The 23,393-nt window shown below is 46.7% G+C and overlaps 1 protein-coding gene across 1 annotated transcript; it reads left to right on the top strand.

The window, feature by feature from the left end:
* Nucleotides 1–7,689: 7,689 nt before the first annotated feature.
* Nucleotides 7,690–23,072, top strand: LOC119450458 (sulfotransferase 2A8). The gene is made up of 5 exons (XM_037713903.2): nt 7,690–7,864; nt 12,019–12,714; nt 13,746–14,151; nt 17,412–17,733; nt 22,621–23,072. The coding sequence occupies exons 3-5, from the start codon at nt 13,895–13,897 to the stop codon at nt 22,837–22,839; spliced, it is 798 nt and encodes a 265-aa protein (XP_037569831.1). The 5' UTR covers nt 7,690–7,864; nt 12,019–12,714; nt 13,746–13,894; the 3' UTR covers nt 22,840–23,072.
* Nucleotides 23,073–23,393: the final 321 nt, after the last annotated feature.

Genomic DNA, 23,393 nt, shown 5'->3' with positions numbered 1-23,393 from the left:
GCTTTTAGTGTAGTCATGTACACAGACAGCGAAATCGGAGCGTAACTTTGCTATTATCCTCTCCTATATGTCTGTACGAGAACTTCCGCTTGCGTGGACGATTGCTGTTCTATGGACGCATTACTAAACTTGTGCTCCAAGTTCAGACAGTTAATAATGCGTTAGCATTCCTAAAGCACGTCACACACTTTCGAGAATGTATCTATCTATCTATCTATATCTATCTATATCTCATGGTTTTATCTATGCATGTTTCCATCTAACTCTTTTCCCACCTACGTGGGTCACTAGGCAGTCCGTGGTCATATGGTTAGCGCATCGAGCTGCTGTGCTAAGGTAACAGGGTTCGAAACCAACCATCGAACCAACTTTGCTCACTGAGTATGTGGCAATGTGTGCATACGAGGCGTTCTTCAACAAACGTCTTCAATGAACGCTTTTCAACAAACGTTGACGTGGGTCGCTCTAAATTACGCAACTGGCTAGATACCGTGTTTCGAAAATTACTCCTTGATGCCGACTTAGAGCATTGGGCATGTCCCACTTGTGAGTATGTGCCAGTAGGTGTGCGGCCAGCTATGGAACAATTTTCAGCGATCGCAGGCACCGTCGTGCCATGTTTCTAATCTTGGAGGACACGCGTGAACTTCTGGGCAGCGCCATTAGATGGCGAAGCGTGTCCAGAAAGAAACGCGAGAGAGGAGACCGGTTGTGGCATGACCCGTTTCTCAACGTTCACAGCCGTGCATTTCGGAGGCCATGCGCACGCTTCGCGGTGGCGGTGGCGCTAGGTGGTGCCGAGTGTTCTTAGGGAAGCGTGAAAGAGGAACCCCGCTGCAGTACGCGCCTCTACATAACTCGTTTCGCCGGTGGCAATACGTTGTGCCGCTCTATTTATTCAATGGTAACGTATTACCGTCCAAACTCACTGTGAGATGGATTCTGTCGCAATTCTTTGACAGCAAAGCTGTTTAAGCCGCCCGTATTATGTGCCTCCTGCCACTGCGTTGCCTAGCAACCACCTCGCACTGCGTCACGCGCTATGCTGTGGAGAGATAATGAGAGCGAGAGAGAGGGACACAGAGAAACAAATTGTAGCAGCACCAACGAGGCAACGCGCAGAGGTGCTGCCGACGCCATCCGCGCTTCTCCGTTTCCCCGCATTAGCGCCGAACGCTCGCGGTGTCCGTGACCGAGCTCCTATCAGCTCCGTGCTACTGCGCATGCGCATGACGTCATCCCGGCCGTGTCGTCTGCGGCGCCCCGCCCGTACACTGTGCATAGCTGTCGCCCCACTTCCCCTACGTGTGCTCGGACTGCAAGTGCTTCGCGAGGCGTTCCGTGATGCCACGGACCACGAGGAAATGCTTATGCACTTCGTATAACTTAGCATCAGCTGGCATTACTTCGTATAACTTGGCATCACTACGTATAGCCAGGACCAGCTACGAACCGATAAGCTCCTCTGTGTCATTAGCCTTGCGCCACTAGTGCAAGCTACCCCGAATTTCTTTTATTGCAATAGCAATTATATGGACACTTTAAGCGCATTTCTGCAGTCGCCATCACCGTGATATTCGGTATAAAGTGCAAGGGCGATAAGACCGTTGAAGCCCACTGTATGCTGTACGCACGAGTGAAAGCGCGCAAGAGGGAGCCGATGATCGCGGCTCAACCTGGAGTGCGCGAAAGAGGGAAGCTGATAGAAAACGGGGCGGCTTCTTCCACGCAAAAGGCCATGAGGGTTGGGAGGGAGGGATAGAAGGAGGGGGGCGCCGTTTTTTCCGACAGCAACTGCGTATTTCGCGACCGCGCGCATGGGCAACCGACGATCGCGCACGCCTTATCTTGAAAGCGATCTGCAGGCGGCTCGTACCTTTGTCCGTGTGGTGTTCTCGTCGCTCAGTTTGTGTTGAAGCAATATACAGCGCGCAGGTCACTTCGCTCGCTGCTGCTGCCACGCTCCTTCACGCCAGCGCTTTGACAGCGAGTGTCCACGGTCATCGGTTTTGACGTGTTCACGTTTGCCTGTGCACGCTGAAACCATGATTTTTATTTATTTAGTAAGCAAATATTTTCAATTTTATACCGAGGATAAAACTACTATCCTTACTTCGTATAGCTGTCTACTAATTCTCTGTCGCAATCGATGCTTCGTCTTTCGGGCGAAACTGCGGCTTTCTTAAAAATTGAATCCTAAGCTCTAAAGTTAATAAAAAGTTTGGATTGAAAGCACGACACAACAGGAGATAAAATACATAATAAGTACATACATTTATCACCTTTTTGGCATGTGTTCTTGAGCTGGTTAATCATTCACTATTACAAAATTTATCAGCAAGCTTGAGAAATGCATACAACAAAAAATGTGGTTGATCCCTCTTATATAGGAATCGGTATAGAACACGAAAGTGAAACGTGTCTTCACAGAAGTAGTGTAATGTTTATTGCACATTGATATATAATGTCTATTGGTGTTTTGTGGCTAAAGCGCCCTTAGGCGTTGATGCACCCACGCTGACGCCTGGTGGCACGTCTCCTCCATCACGACTACCAACGTCGATGACCATGAGCAACCGTCGTGCATATGGAAGCTGCACTACGCTGCACACGCTAGCACAACGCGAAAGACGAAGCACGTAACTGACACACTAATACAACGCGCAAGACAAAGCACGTAACTGAATCGTCACCGAGTCAAATCAGCGCGTACAGCGCGTCGTAATTGCAGCCTCCGCGATCAACTTCAGAAACATTTTCAGAGCTAATTGCGAAGGCCACGCTCCGCTGTGCTGAGTACGGTGAATGCCACCTAGGTGGCGTTGGTAGTGCTTCTTGATGCCAGCGTCCCTTCGAATGCTGGCATCGAGGCGTCGTAGTGCTGAGACCACCGAAGCGTTCACTGTCGGTGCGCGTTAGTGTCATAATGCAGTACTTCTCTTTTATTGCGATAGCAATTATATGGACACTCAAAAGCAGATTTCTGCCGTCGGCGTCGCCGTCGCCGTCGCCGTCGCCGTCGCCGTGAGGTTCCGTATGACGTCATTTGGAGAAGAAATCGTCGCCGCGCGCCGAACGCTGTATGTGCGAGTGAAAGGGCGCGAGGGGCGCGTCTTTCACGGGGAGTGAACGCACGGCGGAGAACAAACGCGCGTTCTGCGCCGTGCTCGCTTAAGGGCTGCAGAAGTAGGCGTCTCTGCTCTCCTTCACAATCACCATGTATGTAGAGCAAACGCGCCTTCTTCGGACGAGCGAGAGACCGTGGGAAGGGGGAGGGAAGGGAGGCGACGTTTAGCTGCGGCACGCAGTGCCTATTTATATCAGAGGCTCCGGCAACAGTCACCAACGCCGCACGCATTTTGAGCGAACGCGGGCAAAACGCGGATGGCGTCGACAACAGTTCTGCGTGTTGCCGATGCTGCTGCATGTCCAAGTTTATACAGCTGATAAAGCTAATATCGTTACTCCGTATAGCTCTCTACAAGTTTGCTATCGCAATTGATGCTTCACCTTTCAGGTGAAGCCGACACAACAGGAGATAAAATACATAATAAGTACATACATTTATCACCTTTTTGGCATGTGTTCTTGAGCTGGTTAATCATTCACTATTACAAAATTTATCAGCAAGCTTGAGAAATGCATACAACAAAAATAGGAAACAAATAAATGTCTCGACGACCATATAAATAGAACTGAATCCTTCACTCGAAACAGCAATGACTATACCACCAAACCACTCTGGTTACGTAATTAGTAATGCAAATACCGGACGATCGTAGGACGCAGAAAGAAGCTGTGCCTCTTATATTCGAGCCAGGCCCATAGAGAGGAATATTTTTTCGGTAGGGGGGGGGGGGGGTGACATTTGCTCAAGGACTTGACTATTTGAGGAAAGCACCTATATTTCAGTAAATGTGTACGGTAAAAATCGCAGTATGCAAATTATGTGACTTTTTAAATACCATTTAATTAATAGTTTTATATCCGTAGTGTTGAGATGAACCTTCCTAATCGTATATTTGTACACGGACAATTTGTCTCAATAGATTTCATTGAAAATAAAACGGCGTCACTCAGCACCTTAGGCCATGGGCACGGAAAGATCAAAATTCGGGGGGGGCGGCGTTGTGGGTCTGCGCAGCTTCCCTGCATATGCTGGCATGTACAGCAGCCCCCCCCCCCCCCCCCCCGCCCCGGCTACTATCCTGATTCGAACATCTGGTACAGCTTTTGAGCTAACATAAAAGTATTCGCCTACACTAGAAAAAAAATCCTTTATAGACTACACTGAAATGAGAACACAAGTGGTTCTAAACCTGTGTGAACACGCATATATTGTAACGAAAACTCCTAATACACTTCTTATATGCACATCAGCCGCACAGCGAGCCATTCAATTCATGGATGAGTCAGTATTCATGAAGGTCGCTTAAGCCACGACGACAGACTAAAGTTTCCCGTGAAGGACTAACAACGAGTAACTACTTACCGTACTAATCACCAGGTTACGCCAATATTGAAGACAAAACTCGCTCCGCGAAATCACAAGTGCTGTTTATTAGTTTACAAAGTATGTAAACTACCTTTAAAATGCTGTCTGTCGTAAGTAATTTGCAAAGAAAGAGCAAAAAATACCATGTGAATTACTGTAAGATACTTGGTCCATCCTAGCCTGCGGGAATTCTCTTAAATATATAGGGTGTACCACGTAATTTTAGCCAAACTTTAAAAAATATCCAAATGCAATGTAACTGGAAAGAACCAAGGTAATGATGTTTGCGTCGCTTGGAGATACTCAGGTTCGTTATTGCATTCCGCCCAAGAACATAATTAGTCTTAATTAATCGTTGAACTTCTCAAATATTATAATTATATGAAAAAAGTTAATGCGAAAATTGTAGAGCAACATAAAAAACCGGTCATTCGGATCCGTCTTTGTTGTTCTTTGGTACCAAATACAGCGGCGATGCGCAAGCACTGGATGAAGGACGAATAATGCTAAGTTGCAGCATGTGCTCAAACTCCCGTTTAGCGACGGCGAGACGCTCGCCCCAACAAGCGGCGGGAAAGGGAAGAAACTGGGAGACCACGTGTGATGACGTGGTGAGGAACTGTGTGGTTAGGAGGTTTATTCAAATTGCAAGGTTATACGACCTCGCGGAACTCGGCCAAAAGTTTCTGGTAAGGACTTGACGGCACAAGTGTGTGAATTCCAGTAGTGAAATCAAGTCTCAATAAAAGTCTAACAATCAACAGGCGATTAGTGCCATCGATGAGCCGCTGGTGCCGCATGCTTGCGTGAAGGTTGTAGAAGGACAGGACATCCAAACTATTTATGGGATAAACGACGATATAGATGACTACAATCCAGCGGAACGTGCGGCCTTATCCGAGGTGAACGTTCACAGTAAGTGAACAAAGCCCGTATATCACTATGGTAGAGTCGTTAACGGCGTGCAGTTGCTGTCCGCAAGGCTTCGAATGGCAATCATTGCGAGATGGGGGCACTAGCCGGGGCGCCCTTGTCGATGAGGAAACGTATGCAATCTTGTCCGTAATTGTGACCAGGCGGCCAGCTCGAGGAGGTGGGTCACGTGCGTCTGTCAGTTATCCCTCCTGTCGTTTCCAGAGAATGTACAAGGTGGCGTACACTGCCTACCCAGCACGGTGTGCAAAACGCAGGCGATACGTGCGGGTGCGCTGGAACCGAGAAGTCTTTGCCCTTTTGTCGCGAGAAGACGATCCAGCACGCAGGCTTAAATAGCACTGGCGTACTCTGGGTACGGTGTCTAAAAGGGGCAGGTGAGATAAACGGCGGCGGCGGAGTGTTGCAAGCAATCATGAGAGCAGCGGCGACGCTGCACTCGCCAGCAAGATCGCTCCCCGGGCGCCGAGGTAGGGCGGTTGGTGCCGCGGGTTTCGAAGCGGGCGTTTTTGTTCGCAATTAGCGGTCGCATATTTGACATAACTAGCGTTAAGCTACTGCATATCGTACCTTGTTAGTATAGGAGACAATAAATGGCTAGCATCTATCCTCTGATGAGTGGTGAAGTCTTAAAGATGCATTAGATTCGGGCACGTCACGGCCGGCACAAATATTTTTCGCTGGTCTCGGTCGCACGCGTTCTACGTGCTTTCCCGAATCGTCAGGAGTGAAAAAAAAGTTGTCGCAGTTTCACCTGAAAGGCGAAGCATCAATTGCGATAGCAAATTTGTAGAGAGCTATACGGAGTAATGATAGTAGCTTTATCAGCTGTATAAACTTGGACATGCAGCAGCACCGGCAACACGCAGAACTGTTGTCGACGCCGTCGGCGTTTTGCCCGCGTTCGCTCAAAATGCGTGCGGCGTTGGTGACTTTTGCCGGAGCCTCTGATATAAATAGGCACTTGGTGCCGCAGCTAAACGTCGCCTCCCTTCCCTCTCCCTCCCCCCCTCCCCCACGGCCTCTCGCGCTTCTACTTATTTCTACTTACGTAAACAGACTTATTCTACTTACGTAAACAGACTTATTTTAGTCGCTAATTTGATGAATTAGAATGATGGGGACCATGAAGAATACTCAGAAGGACGACAAACAGCACTTGAAATATATGATCCAATATACAGGGTGTCCCAACTATGATGCAACAAGATTTAAAAATATGCAAATGCCCCGTAGCTCTACAGAACCAAGGCAATGTTGTTTGCCGTCGCTTGTAGGTACTCAGATTATTTTTGCATCCCGCCTAATTACATAAGTAGTCTTAATAAATAATCAACTTATCAAATATTAAATTAGATGAAAACTCTCAATGTGAAAATTATAGAGCAACTTGAACAACTACCGATACAGCTTTCTGATGCTCAATACGTGCTACATAAAAGTGTTTTTTTCCGAGCGTGAAAGAAGCCCGCGAATACACGCAAAATTGCCGCGCGACTGGCTGCTCGCAGCACTTTGCTTGTATTCGCCGGCTTCTTTCACGCACGGAAAAACACTTTTATGTAGCACGTATTGAGCAAAATAATGTTGTATCGGTAGTTTTTTAAGTTGCTCTACAATTTTCACATTGACACTTTTCATCTAATTTTAATATTTTAGAAGTTGATTATTTATTAAGACTACTTATGTAATTAAGTGGAGTGCAAAAAATAATCGCAGTATCTGCAAGTAACGGCAAACAACATTGCCTTGGTTCTGTCCAGCTACGGGGCATTAGGAAATTTTTAATCTTGTTGCATGATAGTTGGGACACCCTGTAGATGATTCAACTGGGGTTCGAAGTGCAGCTCGCAGATCTTCGAAGTCCTTTCTAAGGTCTTTTATGCAGGGGGCACGGGCCGCTGCCACGCTTTAAGGGCCTCATCATCATTAGGCACCGAGAAAAGGGAAGTATTTTTTTCTAATTTTCTAGCAGAAACATAGCCTGTTCTGCAGCCCGGCGCAAAACAGTGCGTCTGTCGTTTCATGCGACTTGCCATGGCTTCTTACGGCATGACAACGTGTAAAAATATTGTCACCACAAGGAGGTACAACTGCACAGCGTGAATGCGAACAGAAATGAGCCGTGGAGCTAAAAGAACTGAACAAAACTATGCAAACCGAGCGCACTCGCTAGCTCTGGCAGCAGCCAAACTACAGCGCAGGCATCTCCACGGGCGCGCCAACCACTCGGCATCATGAATCACTCCAACACGCGCCGCGCTCTCCGACGGCTGCGTTGCTCCCCACCTCCCCTTCTAGCCACCAGTACTCTGGGCTCGTGAAGTGGCAGCTGTGAGGTCGCCAATCCGCGCTTTGAACTGGGCGACCGCTGAGGACTCATGTGAAGCCGCGACGACAGAAACCTAAGGAGCAGCAGACTCGCGGATCTTATCGGTGAGCTCAACCAGGCGGTCCAGCATCGTGTCATCAGCGGAGCCAAGGACGAGGTGAACGGGTTGGGGAACGCGCTGCAAGAAAAGTTCATTGATCAGAGCAATGTGGGTGTTGACGCTACCTTTACCCAAGAGCTGTCACATCCGGTGCAGCATTTGAGAGAAGCGTCTATCACCAAGTTATTTTCAGTTTCAGTTTCACTTTATTACTTTCCTGAGGGACATACATGCTTACATAAGTATACAGAAGGAGATCCCAGGAGAGTGTATAGCAGAAAGGGGACCTCCAGTCAGAAAATATACATTTGTGCGAATATATAGCATAAAACAGCAAGGTAGTAATCACTAAGAGGAATATTAGGCAAAGTAAATGAAGTACAAACTGCAAATAATACAAAGTCAATAACTATTAGTACAATTAAGACAGTAATACAAACGAAAATTGTTTATTAAGTGTAGAGTTGGAAAACATATAAAGACAAAAAAAGAAACGGGAGAAATGAGCCGGAGTGAAGTGAATTAGATTTGGTTCTCTAGTAGAAAAGTGAACAAGGTTTTCTCGAAGAGACCTAATGAGGAAGAGCGCTTGACATCTAGTGGGAAGCTGTTCCAAGTAGACAATTCTGTGAAATATCCAGATTCTTTTCTATAATTAGTACGTATTCGTGGCAAAATGAAATTGTTTTAGCTGCGAATCTTGTGCAGTTTAATTAACCAAGGTAACCTCAGAAAATATATTTGCTGCGTAGGATTACTTATTATTTTAACTAACATTACGGCCAAGCTATATTTAACAAGATTATTTAGAGAAAGTATACTGTGGTTGTCAAACCTATCAGAAGCACTGCAGTAGAATTAGCTGAACGATACAATCCGGATGGCCTGATTTGCAAATGCTGCAGCGGTGATATATGTGTTGGATATGTGTTACGTCACACTGTAATACAGTAATTGACATGGCTGTGAATAATTGAATAATACAGAGTTAGCAATATTACTTTGCTAAAATAATACCTAGCTTTAATTAAAACTATAATACCCGGAGCAAGCTTCCGCTTCAAATAGGTGATATTGCCTCGTAAATTTTAAGGTAGAATCCAGAATTATAACAAATGAGCATTCATTTACTGCACTGATGACAAAAGAGTTTTGGTTGACAGTGGGAGTGAATTCTGGTGTCCTATGTTTCGAATGAAAAGCATAAAAGACGTTTTGGTAGGATTTATTTTATGCGCGTTGAGATGGCACCACGTTGAAATATTATTCGGATGAGTATCTAGCTTAGAGAAGTTAGTGAACGATTTATTTCAAGTATTGTGGTGTCGTCGGCGTAAAGGAAGGCCTTAGTTTCTGATAGACAACCGGGTAAATCATTTATATAAAGCAGGAATAGCAGTGGGCCAATTATTGACCCCTGCGGAACCCCTTGATTGCTTAATCTGAAATTAGAAAGTGAAGAACTAAAATACACAGCCTGTTGTCTATCTGTTAGCTAATTTTTATCAGTCCTAATGCAGGGCAATCGACCATTGCTGCCCGTAGTTTCGCAAGTTAGATGACGTGGTTTATGGAATCAAATGCATTGGATAGATCGATAAAAACTGATCCTGTGAAGAAAGCGGCATCTATAGCGCTTTCTATTTTATCCGTGAAAGAAAGTATAGCACAATCAGTCAAAGAACCTACACTGAAGCCGCATTTATTTGGTGAAAGAATGTTAAATTTTGAGAACTATTTAGTTAGCCACTACTCAATACATTTTTCGATAAGTTTGCCATAGAAAGGAAGAATGGCGATAGGGCGATAATTAGAAGTGCAGGAGCGATCATCCTTTTACAGTACTGGCATAATTTTTCCTTTTTTCAGTTGACTTATATATACTCTAGTCTTGTATACTAAATTCGTAACATGAGATAAGCAGTGGGCGATAAGATTATGCTACTAATTTAATGTTAATTTAACTGATTTCGTCCAGAGCTGCTCTTGTAATCTTTTAATGATGTACGACATGATTATTTCATGTGGGCCAGTTAGAAATAAGTTAAATGGTTGTAAGCAGCGCTGAAATAATAATTGCGTATCATTGGTATCAGGGAAAGTATGGTAACAAAAAACTCATTAAATGCGCTGGCGTGTCTACTGGTGGCGTATACGTGGCGTCTCATAAATGAAGCTTACGTATTTGTTTATCCTGACTGAATCGGTTCAAGAAAGAATTTATTTTTTTTTCACTGTCTTTTTCAATCTTTACCGGCGTCGGCTATTTCGAGTTCATAATAATTTCTTTTGGCAACCTTGAGCAGCCTGTTTAGCATGTCACAATAGATTTCATAGCGAGTTTTTGAGTCGAATGGTAAACGGGCGTTGTTGAACTTTTCAGTGAAGGTTATCTCTTTTACATGGGCAAGTTAGAACGTTGGTTAACGAAGGATTGTGTCTCGATTGGACATGTCTTTTGCATTTCACAAGGCTGGTAGAATTAGTAATACCTTTTATTTTCGCCGAACATTCCTTAAAAGCAGATTGTGCGCTTGACTGTGAAATCATAGAACACCAATTTAGCTCACCAACGCGAACGATGAAGATTCCTTTATGAATCAGCTTTTTTAGAATTCATAACAAGGTTTATATAATTGATAAGGAAGTTTAAAAGAGGCAGGAAAGTGATCAGTGATGTTATTTTCAAGTCCACCGCAAGCTGCAGGACACATAAGGTTGGACAATATATGATCTATTAACGTGGTGGAAGCCCCTAAAGTACATCTACTTGGTAGGGAAACCATTGATTTGAAGCCAAATCCATGAAGGCAGTTAGTGTAGGCAGCAATAGCAAGGCTGCAGTCATCTGAAAGATTTATGCTAATGTCCCCAAGAAGCACATCTTTCCTTTCTGAAGACAAGTTACCAAGCACAGTGACCAAGTAATTGCAAAAATCAGATATTGAAAATGAATGTGGGTGATGCAGACAACCAACAATTGTCTGGTTCGTATCCTCAATTTCAATCTACACAGCTTTACAAATCGCCACTAGAAATCATGTGCAATGTCTTCGTATGTAACGTACATCTGGAAATACAAAAACAGCGACACCTCTGTAGCTCTGATGAAGACGATAGCAGTATTCAAAAGCATGAGACGGAAAACCAAATAAGTTATTACCTTCATGTGAAACCCCAGTATAAGAAATGCAGCTAAGATAAATTGTGTGGTCAAACGATGATAAAAATTGTAGATTGCATCGTAGTATTCTTGTAGACTTACTGCGTTAAGGTGGATTTCAAATAAGCATGGGTTCATAAAAAATATTTTAGTTGCTCAGTTGAAAAATAAGATGACATTATCGAATGCAACAAAAGAGCTTAGTTCCCTGACCCTCCAATATTTACCGGAAGACACATAAATCACCCTCGGGCGAGATACGGAAGACACGACTGTCGCACGTCTTTCTAGCCTTTATTAAGCAGTTTTCGGTCCGTAGCAGTTGCCAACCTTTGTCCCTTCTCAGTGACTGAGCCTTCGCAAACAGCACTTTGTTTTCTCGGGACAGGTGATCATTTGGTGAGGCGATCGCGTCAGGTGATCAGGTGGTCAGTTGTTGCAGACGAGTGCATTTCGAAAATACGTTACGCGTCATGATCTTTTCCTTGTGGCGCTCATACGGTTTTCACCCAAAGGCTGGGCGAGGATGTCAGTGAGGTCGTTGACTATTTCCGGTGATAGTGACGAGATCACATTGTAGTACTGCGTCGTCTGCGAAGTGATGCGATGCAGGTGGAATCGCGCTTGAGCCTGTAGAAACCACACCTGGGATTCGGCTTCCAAATGAGTGACAGCCGAAAACCTCTGCGATATCGGGGAGGCGAGGGCTTCACGCAGTTGACGGGCTTGAAGTGCTTGACACGGCGAGGGCTTGAATGTAGCATTGCCGTTAATTCGGCCATGCTTTAGTCCTGAGTCACCACTGTGGAGCGCGAAAGGAAGCACGTCCGACGCGTAAGCTGTAGAGATCATCACTGGAGCCTACGCTCTTTTACGTCTTTATTTCCTTAGCTGTTGCTCCGTGAGCGCCAATGCCATCGCAAGAGATGCGGACGCTCCAGAGTTTTGCGGAGCGTCTGTAAATTGTCATTAATTTTGTCCTTTGTATGCTGCAGGTTCTTCGGCACTTCCAGGCTTGTGGAAATCGCATCCACTTTTTCATTGCCTTCAATTCCTACGTGTGACGCAACCAAGTGCGACTTAGCACTCAAGCCCGTGCTCCTCAGGTCTTTAATCATAGCGCGACATCGCTTAGTCAACTTTTCACGAGATAAGTCATGATGTCGCCGCTATCTCTTTTGCGACGTCAGGTGCTGCAATTTTTAACAGAAAATGCTTAAACTTTAACCATTTGTTCACAAAGCCACATTATGAGCCGACATTATTTTCTTGTCTTGTTAGTATTGTAAACAAAACACTTGATGCCCTAAAACACGTCTCCGAAAGACACAAAACTAGGTAAATAAATGCCAATCGAGTGGAATTTTCACCATATAAAACTTGTGCTGGAATTTTCCAACGGAAAACTCCCGCTCTGAAAATAGAATAGGAACACAAAAAAAACACGTCTTGTATGTATATCCCACTTGTCTACACATACAGTATTCCTAACCTTTCGGGTATTTGTTTACCGCACACAACTAAATACCAGAAACTCACTTTCTATATTTTAAACGCCGTGCCATTTGTTTTGTAGGTACAAACCGTCAGCAGTTTACGCTGAAGGGCATCGTCCGGTGCACTTCTAGCTTACTGTCTGGCGAAGCCGCTCTGCGTAAGAAGGTGAATTCGAGCTTTTCTTTCATACGCAGGTGAGACACTTCAATATAGTACACTTCTCGTAAGTTCACGTCTGATTTGCACTTTTCATACCTTTTTTTAGATTGCCTGTGGGGAAGTGAAAACCCACGTCAAAGAATTCAGTGCTGCGCCAATGTCATTTTGAGAAATGTACTAATAATTATAAAATCAGAGTTAACTGTCTGAAAAATTCATTTGGATTCAAGTGCCACCAGTTGTGTCCTGTCTACGCAACCTGAGCGTTGCGAAAACAGGAGCGCAAATCATACTTCAGTTTGCTTGTTCACATACCGCTGGGTTGCTGAAATGACCTTATTATGAAATCGGTGAACTGTTGTGAGTGGGTTTGTATATCCTGAAAGAAGAACAGAACAAGGCAGCAAAACTCTGATTTAGGCCCTCTTGACGAAACTCCCAAAATCTGATGGCAGATCAAGCTCACAGCTCCACGCGATACCATACGGAAATTCCCCCGAACCGTAGTTTCCGGAGCTTCAAACGAAGCTGTAATGTACTGGCGTTTAGGGCGCAAGAACCTTTGCAAACCTTATGGGGGTGAAAATTTTCTACAAACTGAAACATACCTTGTTGATTCTCTCCGTTTTAAATGATCGATGATTTATAGCTGATAGAAATATATCTTTCTTTCTTTTTGCGGAGATACAATCGCATCGTCATACCTTATAATTTTTTTATTATTTTAAGCATTCGTCAGTCTTCGTAAAAACTTCCGGGTCTAACCATGTTCTAGTCCTGACTGAAAGGGGACATTGCATTACTGCCACAAGTTTGATTCAAATTGTTCCAGCAATTACCTAATAAGAGCAAAAAAAGAAGACTTGCAAACTTGTTCTTTTTGCTTTCTTTCGGCTCACGCACGGTTGGTCATGTGGGTCGGCTCACGGTTGGTGATGTGAGTCGATGTTTGACTAAGGTTTATAATTACAGTAACAATATGGACACCTTGAAGATCATTCACGTAGACCTGCTAAAATTAGACTTGACGCTGTAACATGCTCTTGTAAGAGAACTTTCTGCACAGATACCCTGCGCAACTGCATCTGAGAAGAACAATGGCTGCCAGCAACGCGGACTGCTCGACGCAAACCAGTGATACTGCATTGAAGCTTCGCCGCGTCGAAGGCATCTTGATCACTGAGCTGGTTCAACGAGTCTCGGCTGCGATCAGCGATGCAGTACGAGCCGCGGACCGGCGACGTGTTCATCATGGGCTTCCCGAAGACGGGCACAACTTGGTTGCACTTCATGGTGCGGCGCCTGCTCAACAAAGATGACGAGACGCCGCTGGAGAGCGCTGCCGCGTGCGCGCCCGGTGTTTCGTTCCTCGAAATCGCCGGTGCCGGGAACGTCGAGTCACTGCGTAGACCTGGCGCTGTCATCAAGACGCACTTGCTCTTCGAGAACGTGAAATTCTCGGAAAAGGCCAGGTATATACATGTCTGTCGTATAAGATACTGTTGTTTACTTTAAATGGGAAGGGCTAGCAGCCCTAAGAAAATAGGAAGAGAGATTAGGGCAGGGTAGCTATGCCGACCGCTTGGATAAAGTCTAGGAGTCTCCCTGCACAGGCGTCGGTGCTCGTCCAACTGATTCTATTTTTGCTTTTGTTTTGTTTTTTTTGCCATGGGGCGATTCGTAGAGAACAGTCACGCGTAACACAAGCGTAGGTGTAAATGATTGCTTGCAACCGGACGAAAACTGGCGCAAAAAGAACATGATAGCGGTATCCAATGCCGATCTTACCTAGTGATGCCTTCCACTCGATTCTAAGCCACTCTTATTATCCACCGTTTACGGTAGACTTATTGGTTAAGGGGGCAGGGCGTCGCTCCGACCACTGGCGAAGTGCGAAGAGGAATGGTATCAGAAAAGGCACTGCTACAATATTGCAGCCCAAGAACCCACAGCGCCCGTATTTGTACCTGTAAGCTGTGATGTATCAAGTGCGCGAGCGCTGTGAGCAAAATGGGTGAGCAATAAAATACAGCATGTAAACACATACTATTCATGTTTGCTCCTCCAAGCAGTATCAACAAGCTACGGTTCATATAGCACGTTTATAGACATGTATAATCATATGATCTAGTGTCATAAGCTCGTAAATAGAAACGAAACTGTACTTGACATTTTAGGCACAAAGGTTTTGTTTTACAAGCCTGGCTTTAGAGACGATCAAACCAGTCCTAAATCTTCCGATAGATGGTCAGGTGCCACTGGAAAAGTGTGCATGTTTCGGTGGAGTCAGACGAAGTTTCTGCTTTCTTCCCTTGCAAAACCAGTTGATATGCGTCGCACATCACTTTGATAGCTCTGCTTGTTCAGAGATGTTAAACATTGCAGCACACTAAATATTAGAAGAGTAACTCTTATGCGAATGTTCGAATTACCTTTCGGCCATCGCTCTGACATCGTCCTTTTGCTTACAACATAACCAGGAATAAAAAAGACGGCAGATCCCACGCCCTGTGGGAATCGATGTGATGCGAAGCAGTTTGCGGGGAGCCTACCAAGTTAACGAAACAACCATGAAAGCACCAAGACGTACGCGGCTCTTTCATGACCTACATGACATGCATGTCATGACATCCATGTCATGAGTCCTCAGGAGTCCCTTTAGCTACACCTAAGAGACCTTAGGGCGAAAGCCTTAGTCATACTCGTGACTATGACTTCTACCACCATCCTTCAGTGTTTCCTTCACTTACTACCAACGTCCGATCCCATTTCAGTGGTGTTTGAGTATCAATCTTTTTTCGCTGAGTCATTGTCATTTTTGCTCAGTCACTCATGACTGTGACTTCGGCCAACCACATTAGCCTTTTCCTTCACCTAGTACCCCATCCGGACCCATTCCAGTGGTTTTTGTGTGTTAATATTTTTTGCTGAGTCATTGTCATTTTGCTGAGTCAAACTCATGACTATGAGTTCTACCATCATCCTTTAGTGTTTCCTTCACTTAGTGCCCACGTCCGAACCAATTCCAGTGGTTTTTGAGTGTTAATCATTTTTTCGCTGAGTCACTGTCATTTTACTGAGTCATGCTCATGACTATGACTTCTACCAGCATCCTTTAGTGTTTCCTTCACTTATTACCCACGTCCGAACCCATTTCAGTGTTTTGAGTGGTAATGTTTTTTTTGTTGAGTTATTGTCATTTTTGCTCAGTCATGCTCATGACTATGATTTCTACCACCATCCTTTAGTGTTTCCTTCACTTAGTACCAACGTCCGATCCCATTACAGTGGTTTTTGAGTGTCAATCTTTTTTCGCAAAGTCATTGTCATTTTTGCTCAGTCAAGGTCATGACTATTACTTCGACCAACAACCTTAACCTTTTCCTTCACCTAGTACCCCATCCGAACCCATTCCAGTGGTTTTTGAGTGTTAATATTTTTTGGTTGAGTCATTGGCATTTTTCTGAGTCATGCTTATGACTACGAGTTCTACCATCATCCTTTAGTGTTTCCTTCACTTTGTACCCACGTCCAAGCCTATTTCAGTGGTTTTTGAGGGTTAATATTTTTCCCTGGGTCATTGTCATGACCTACATGACACGCAAGTCATGACATTTATGTCATGACCTATCATTCATGTTCGCCATACACTCCTGTCACACTATACTAGTTTTGGTACCTACCAAATTAACGAAACGGCCATGAAAGCACCACGACGTAGGCGGCTGTTTCATGACCTACATGACACGCATATCATGACATATCATTTATGTTCGTCACATACTCTTGTCATAATATGCCAATTTGGGTGCATACCAATTAACAAAATGACCATGAGAGCACAAAGTCCTAGGTGGCTAGATAGATAGCAGATGTTCGCCAAGAAATGCTTCCCATTTAAAACCCATTGTCTGCATTAAATATGGGGCGAACTGAATTATCTCGCTCTAACCGGAGAGGTAAAAAGTGTAGAGGGCGGCAAAAGTGAGGAGGAGGATAATAGAAAAGCAGAGACGGAACAACGCCTCCTAGATAGCGCAAGGCCTGCATGCATGTGCACTTCAATACATGACGTCATGCTACCTCACCCGACTGGGATGTAATCTAATGGGGATGCTCCCAAGTATGCTGCGGGGATTTTGGCGTCACCATTTTCTTCACGTCGGCCTTGGCAATGGGAATTTCGGTCGAAGTAGCATGACGTCATCAAGCAGAGTGCTCAGGCCTGCTATCTGGATGCGTTGGTACGAAGTGCAGGGGCCGGGGAGGAGATAGAAAGGCGACTTATTGGTTAGCGCAGGCATCAGTATCCACGCGCGGTGTGTCGTCCCTGAGATAATGTGAGGCCTGTGCCGCATTCGCCATGCGCGCGGTGCCAGCCACCAGACATCTCGGGCGTGGCAGTGTGATATCTGTTTTCACCGTATAATCATTTTCATATAGTTATTGTTCAGTGCGAGAAGTGCCTCTGCATCAAAATTCCTTGAACGTTTTTGCCAGAGGCTATACTGAACGAGTCTCCTCTACTCAGATTTCTCTCACAAGGTTTGCTGTTAATTGCAGGATGGCTTGGAGATAGACAGCAGGATCACGTAGGAAGGCTATAACTTACTTTGGCACTCTTGTGGGATAGTTTCTGCTAAAACATTTTACACCTCTTAGCTCCCACGCTGATATTCAATGGCGCTCTTCCTGTGCTCTGCAAAGCTAGCCTTCAGACGTTCATTTTCAGATATATCTACGTGCTGCGTAACCCGTACGACACCTGTGTGTCGTTCTACCACCATTTACGAACGAGGAGCTCGGATTTCCGCGACATTAGCTTTGACGACTTCTTCGAGCAGTTCATCGACGGCTATGTTTACCCGGGCGACTACTTTGACCATTTGACATCTTGGCTGGCGCAAAGCTCAAAGGCCAACCTTCTCTTCATCGCGTACGAGGACATAATAAGAGATCCCCGCTCCAGCATCTTGAGGATTGCGGCCTTTCTCGACAAAAGGCTGGAAATGACTCTGAGCAAGGACGAGGCAGTGCTGGACGCCTTCTTACAGGTAGGCAGTGCCTCAGTCGAGGCAGCAACAAGCCGCGAACATTCACACTGTTGACTTTCGACAGAGATCGCTGTCATTGACACAATACTTGCCTTTTCTGCATATATATTGTTACGCGAACGAAGAATTAGGTACAGGAGACTATTTACAAGTATATTTACAAAAGATAGCTGCAGCGCTGGCCAGATCAGCCGATAGCTCGAGAGCCCAGAGCAGTTCATCTTCTTCGTCTAGGCGCCCGCGCGCCTCGTTCAAACAACCAAATACCACACGCGTGTAGCATAATCCCCCAGCGGCAGAAGCGACGTCCCGGAGCGTCTAAATGTCATCACTGGGAGGGTGATACTGCTTCAGTCGTGTAACGTGCACGATATCACTGGACTGGGAAGCAGATGGGGCGTCAGGGGCGATCTCGTAGGTGATGGGAGTCACGGCACGAATCACTCGGCAGGGGCGTGTGTAACGAGACAGCAGTTTTTCTGACAGGCCAAGCTGACGCGACGGAGACCATAGAAGCACCAAAGAACCAGGAGGGAAGTACATGCCGCGGTGTCGCTGGTCGTACAAACGCCGTTGACTCTCTTGGGAGTGCAGAAGGCGGCCACGGGCCATTTCCCTTGCGTGGGCAGCGCGGGCGACGGCGTCAAGTGCATATTCACTGGTGGGTGCTGCGTGAACAGGGATGCTTCTGTCGAGGGGCAGTGCTGGTTCTCGGCCGAACAGAAGGAAAAATGGCGAATAACCGGCTGTGTCGTGGCGCGAGGAACTATACGCAAAGGTGACAAATGGTAGAGCGAGGTCCCAGTCAGTGTGGTCGGAAGACACATACTTCGCGAGCATGTCTGTGAGAGTGCGATTAAGACGCTCCGTGAGGCCATTCGTTTGCGGATGCTATGACGTGGATAGCTTGTGCCTCGTGGCACAGAACTGCAGGATGTCCGCGATAACTTTTGACAGGAATGTCCGGCCACGGTCTGTGAGAAGTTGTCGCGAAGCTCCATGTAATGAAATCACATCGCGTAGAAGAAAATTGGCAACATCTGTGGCGCAGCTTGTAGGGAGCGCTCGGGTGATGGCGTAGCGCGTGGCGTAATCTGTGGCCACAGCGATCCACCTATTCCTAGAGGTAGAAAGAGGAAAAGGACCAAGTAAATCTAAACCAACCCGAAAGAATGGTTCCGCGGGAATGTCAATTGGTTGAAGGTACCAAGCAGGGAGCGTCGACGGTGTCTTGCGTCGCTGACATTTCTCACACGCAGCTACGTATCTTCGAACGGAGCGAGCAAGCCCTGGCCAAAAGAAGCGTCGGCGGATCCGGTCGTAGGTACGTGACACACCGAGGTTACCGGCAGTGGGGAGGTCGTAAAGTTCGTGGAGAACAGCCGAGCGAAGGTGTTAAGGGATCACAAGAAGTAATGCTGGGCCGTCGGGGTGAACGTTGTGGCGGTAGAGTACGCCATCTTGAAGTGTGAATAAGCGAAGGGAGCTGTCGGCAAGTGACGATTCCAGGCGGTCAATGATGACACGCAAGGACGGGTCACGGCGCTGCTCGTCAGCGACATGGACCAGTGGAAAAACAGAGAGAACGCAGGCGTCGGTGTCAGTATCAGACATAGAGGTCGGGTCTTGGACTGGGTAGCGAGAGAGGGAATCTGCGTGCTGGTGTTGGCGTCCCGACTTGTACGTCACTGTGTAGGGATATTCTTGTAGTCGGAGAGCCCAACGACCGAGCCTACCAGTAGGATCCTTGAGCGACGAAAGCCAACACAGCGCATGATGGTCTGTGATTACTGAAAAGGGCTTGCTATATAAATATGGGCGGAACTTTGAAACAGCCCAGACGAGAGCAAGACATTCGCGCTCGGTAATCGAATAGTTGCGCTCTGCAGTTGTCAGGAGCCGGCTAGCGTAGGCTAGAACGCGGTCGTGTCCGTGTTGTCGTTGCGCTAAGACTGCGCCGATCCCATAACCACTGGCATCGGTGCGGACCTCTGTAGGTGCGGACGGGTCAAAGTGGGCCAAGATCGGTGGATTGGTCAGAATCGTGATAATGCATGAAAATGCGGCAGCCTGAGGGGAACCCCACGTAAAAGGCACGTCTTTCTTCAGAAGTTCAGTGAGTGGTCGAGCAATTGCTGTGAAATCTTTCACAAACCGTCTGAAATAAGAGCAGAGCCCCACAAAACTCCGGACATCTTTGACAGACTGAGGTACAGGAAAAGCTGCTACTGCTCGAACCTTCTCCGGGTCGGGTTGTACTCCGGAAGCATCGACGAGATGGCCGAGCACTGTAATCTGTCGGCGCCCGAAGTGGCACTTCGATGAGTTTAATTGGAGCCCAGCCTTGCGGAAGACGTCAAGGATAGCTGCGACGCGCTCAAGGTGCGTCTCAAACGTAGGATCGATAAGTGGTTCTTGAGGGAAAGGGAAAGGTTGGCGCTATCTTCTGCAGCCCTTGAGGGAGCACGGCTCAGCGCAGAAAACACAAGGACGTCATCGAGGTAACAAAGGCAACGCTGTCTGTGCGAGTGAAAGGGCGCGAGGGACGCGCGCTTTCACGGGGAGTGAACGCACGGCGGAGAACAAACGTGCGTTCTGACTGTGCTCCCTTAAGGTCTGCAGAAGTAGGCGTCTCTTTCCTCCTTTACAATCACCATATATGTAGAGCAAACGTGCCTTCTTCCGACGCGCGAAAGGCCGTGGAGGAGGGGGGGGGGGAGAGGGAAGGAAGGGAGGCGACGTTTATTTTTTCTGCTTTTTAAGTTTAGTGCGAGTATAAGCGCTGCTGCGCATGGCGGCTATTGATTCTGATTGCGAGTGAATCCGGCATAGCCTCACTTCGGTTACTGAGTAAATTATTTTATTGCGATAGCAATTATATGGACACTCAAAAGCAGATTTCTGCCGTCGGCGTCGCCGTCGCCGTGAGGTTCCGTATGACGTCAATGGAGATGAAATCGTCGCCGCCGATGATAAGTGGTTCTTGAGGGAAAGGGAAAGGTTGGCGCTATCTTCTGCAGCCCTTGAGGGAGCACGGCTCAGCGCCAAAATCGAACGCTGTATGTGCGAGTGAAAGGGCGCGAGGGGCGCGCGCTTTCACGGGGAGTGAACGCACGGCGGAGAACAAACGCGCGTTCTGCGCCGTGCTTGCTTAAGGGCTGCACAAGTAGGCGTCTCTTTCCTCCTTTACAATCACCATATATGTAGAGCAAATGCGCCTTCTTCCGCCGCACGAGAGGCCGTGGGGGAGGGGGGGAGGGAAGGGGAGGGAAGGGAGGCGACGTTTAGCTGCCGCACCAAGTGCCTATTTATATCAGAGGCTCCGGCAACAGTCACCAACGCCGCACGCATTTTGAGCGAACGCGGGCAAAACGCCGACGGCGTCTACAACAGTTCTGCGTGTTGCCGGTGCTGCTGCATGTGCAAGTTTATACAGCTGATAAAGCTAATATCATTACTCCGTATAGCTCTCAACAAATTTGCTATCGCAATTGATGCTTCGCCTTTGAGGTGAAACTGCGACAACTTTTTAGTGATTCGGTTTAGGTGGCGGTAATCAACACAGAAACGCCACGTGCCATCTTTCTTTTTGACGAGCACCACCGGCGACGCCCAAGGGCTCGACGAGGGCTCAACAATGCCTTTGGCGAGCATCTTGTTGACTTCCTGCTGAATGACTTGCCGCTCTGCCGTGGACACGCGATACGGTCGGCGATGAATGGGAACCGCATCACCGGTGTTTATCCGATGCTTAACAAGGGACGTCTGACCAAGTGGGCGATTGTCAGTGTCAAATATGTCGCGATAGGAAAGCAAAAGGCGATATAGAGCGGCTGCTTGGCCAGGGGCGAGGTCCGGAGCGACCATGGGACGTAATGGGCCGTCGAGGTTCAAGGCATCCTGCGGGTTATCAGGAGGATCTGGAGACGCTTCGGCTGCAAAAGCAGTGACGTGGTCGTCTGTCACTGACCGGAGCGTGGCCACCGCTATGCCTTCAGGTAACACGTGCTTCGTCAAACCAAAATTGACAACGGGGAGACACATCCGATTAGCGGCAAGGGTAACGACGGAGTGTGGCACAGAGATGTCGCGCGCCAGGAGGACATCACGAATAGGGGAGACGACATAGTCGCCATCAGGCGCGGTTGCCGTTGAGGCCAATTCGACGAAGGTTAGGGCCTTTAGAGGTAACCGAACAAACCCCGCACCTCCACCAAAAATGTTACGCGAACGAAGAATTAAGTACAGGAGACTATTAACAAGTATATTTACAAAACATAGCTGCAGCGCTGGCCAGATCAGCCGATAGCTCGAGAGCCCAGAGCAGTTCGTCTTCTTCGTCTAGGCGTCCGCGCGCCTCGTTCAAACAACCAAATACCACACGCGTGTAGCAATATCGTGTATTTATTGCTAAGGTTCCGACATTACGCCGACGTCGTGATACAAAGCAAGAGCGATGAGTCGAGTTAACATAGCATTGTCCTATCACTCTTACGTTCCGGCGGAATAAAAAGCACGGTGTACAGTTCTTGTCGAAAGGTTGTAATGTCCTGCGTACGATCAGGCATAAACGCTTGATATCACGAAACATTCTAACACACAAACTTTCTTGACAAAGTGGCCTTGGATTTACATTATCAAAGATTTGTTTTCTCTGACGATATCAATTTCTCATTGCGGCCACTTCTACTAATATTACAGTGATCTTCACTGTAATATTAGTTTGCCTGATGCCTTTCTTGACTTACCACTAAAGTGTATCATTTGCTATTTGAGCATGACCGCTAATTTCTTTTCTGTGCACTCTGTGGTCGATTTTACCTGTCGAAGCTAGGTAGTGAAGCTTATCTATGGTTAAATGCATTTTCATTGCTTCCCTCCTATTAGACGATCTCCGCTGATGTCATGAAAGCGATCTTCCTCGACGCCTACGTGGCAAGACAGCGAGACATGCCCAGCGGCTGCAGTCATTCCGAGTCAGAAAGCCACAACCATCTAAACGGCCCGTGTGAGCCAGATGAAAGAGCCAGCGGCAGAAACATTGTCAGGAAAGCAGTTGTCGGGACTGGAAGAATTACTTCTCGGCGTCTCAGATTGAACGCATGAAGGCCAAAATGGCATCAAAGACTGTCGCACTCAAACAATTGCTTTATGTTCTGTGGAAGAACGCTGACTTGCCATAGACATCTGATGCTGCGCACACGCTATGTTCGTGCAGCGTGATTGCAGCACTTGCATTGATTCCCAAGCATCAAGCTTGAGAATAAATTTACACAAAGTCGAGTTCTATTGTCAATTTCTTGTATTGAACCCATATTGTGCTGCTATGACCACCTGGTTTTTTTATTTCATTTTTTTCTTGTTTCTCTGGTGAATGGAAGCGTGTTCTTCCGACGTTAGGGTGGATTTTTGAAGTAGATGGAAATTATCTGCATGGGAAATTGTGTTGTTCCGGCAAGGGTAGGCTATTGAAAAGGTCTACAAATGGATTATAGTTTCTTGTACTTAATAGCGCATAAAAAGGGGACGAGGCACAGATGGACGACGCGGACACAGCGCTAACTTCCAACAATCGTTTATTCTACGAAGCACTTCACATATATATAGTTAACAGATAGCAGCGCACGCAAGCGCATAAGTACTGGTTTTTTAACACATGA

The sequence above is a fragment of the Dermacentor silvarum genome, chromosome 4 (assembly GCF_013339745.2).
Source record: "Dermacentor silvarum isolate Dsil-2018 chromosome 4, BIME_Dsil_1.4, whole genome shotgun sequence".
NCBI classification, from domain to species: domain Eukaryota; kingdom Metazoa; phylum Arthropoda; class Arachnida; order Ixodida; family Ixodidae; genus Dermacentor; species Dermacentor silvarum.
Note: the sequence above shows the minus strand (reverse complement) of the source record. Positions and strands in the feature narration are given on the sequence as shown.

What these genes read in the sequence shown, in the direction of transcription:
- LOC119450458 (XM_037713903.2), top strand. Translation starts at nt 13,895, where the DNA reads ATGCAGTACGAGCCGCGGACCGGCGACGTGTTCATCATGGGCTTCCCG. An exon ending in AAATTCTCGGAAAAGGCCAG is followed by an intron (nt 14,152 to 17,411) that starts GTATATACATGT and finishes GTTCATTTTCAG; the next exon opens with ATATATCTACGTGCTGCGTA. An exon ending in TGCTGGACGCCTTCTTACAG is followed by an intron (nt 17,734 to 22,620) that starts GTAGGCAGTGCC and finishes CCCTCCTATTAG; the next exon opens with ACGATCTCCGCTGATGTCAT.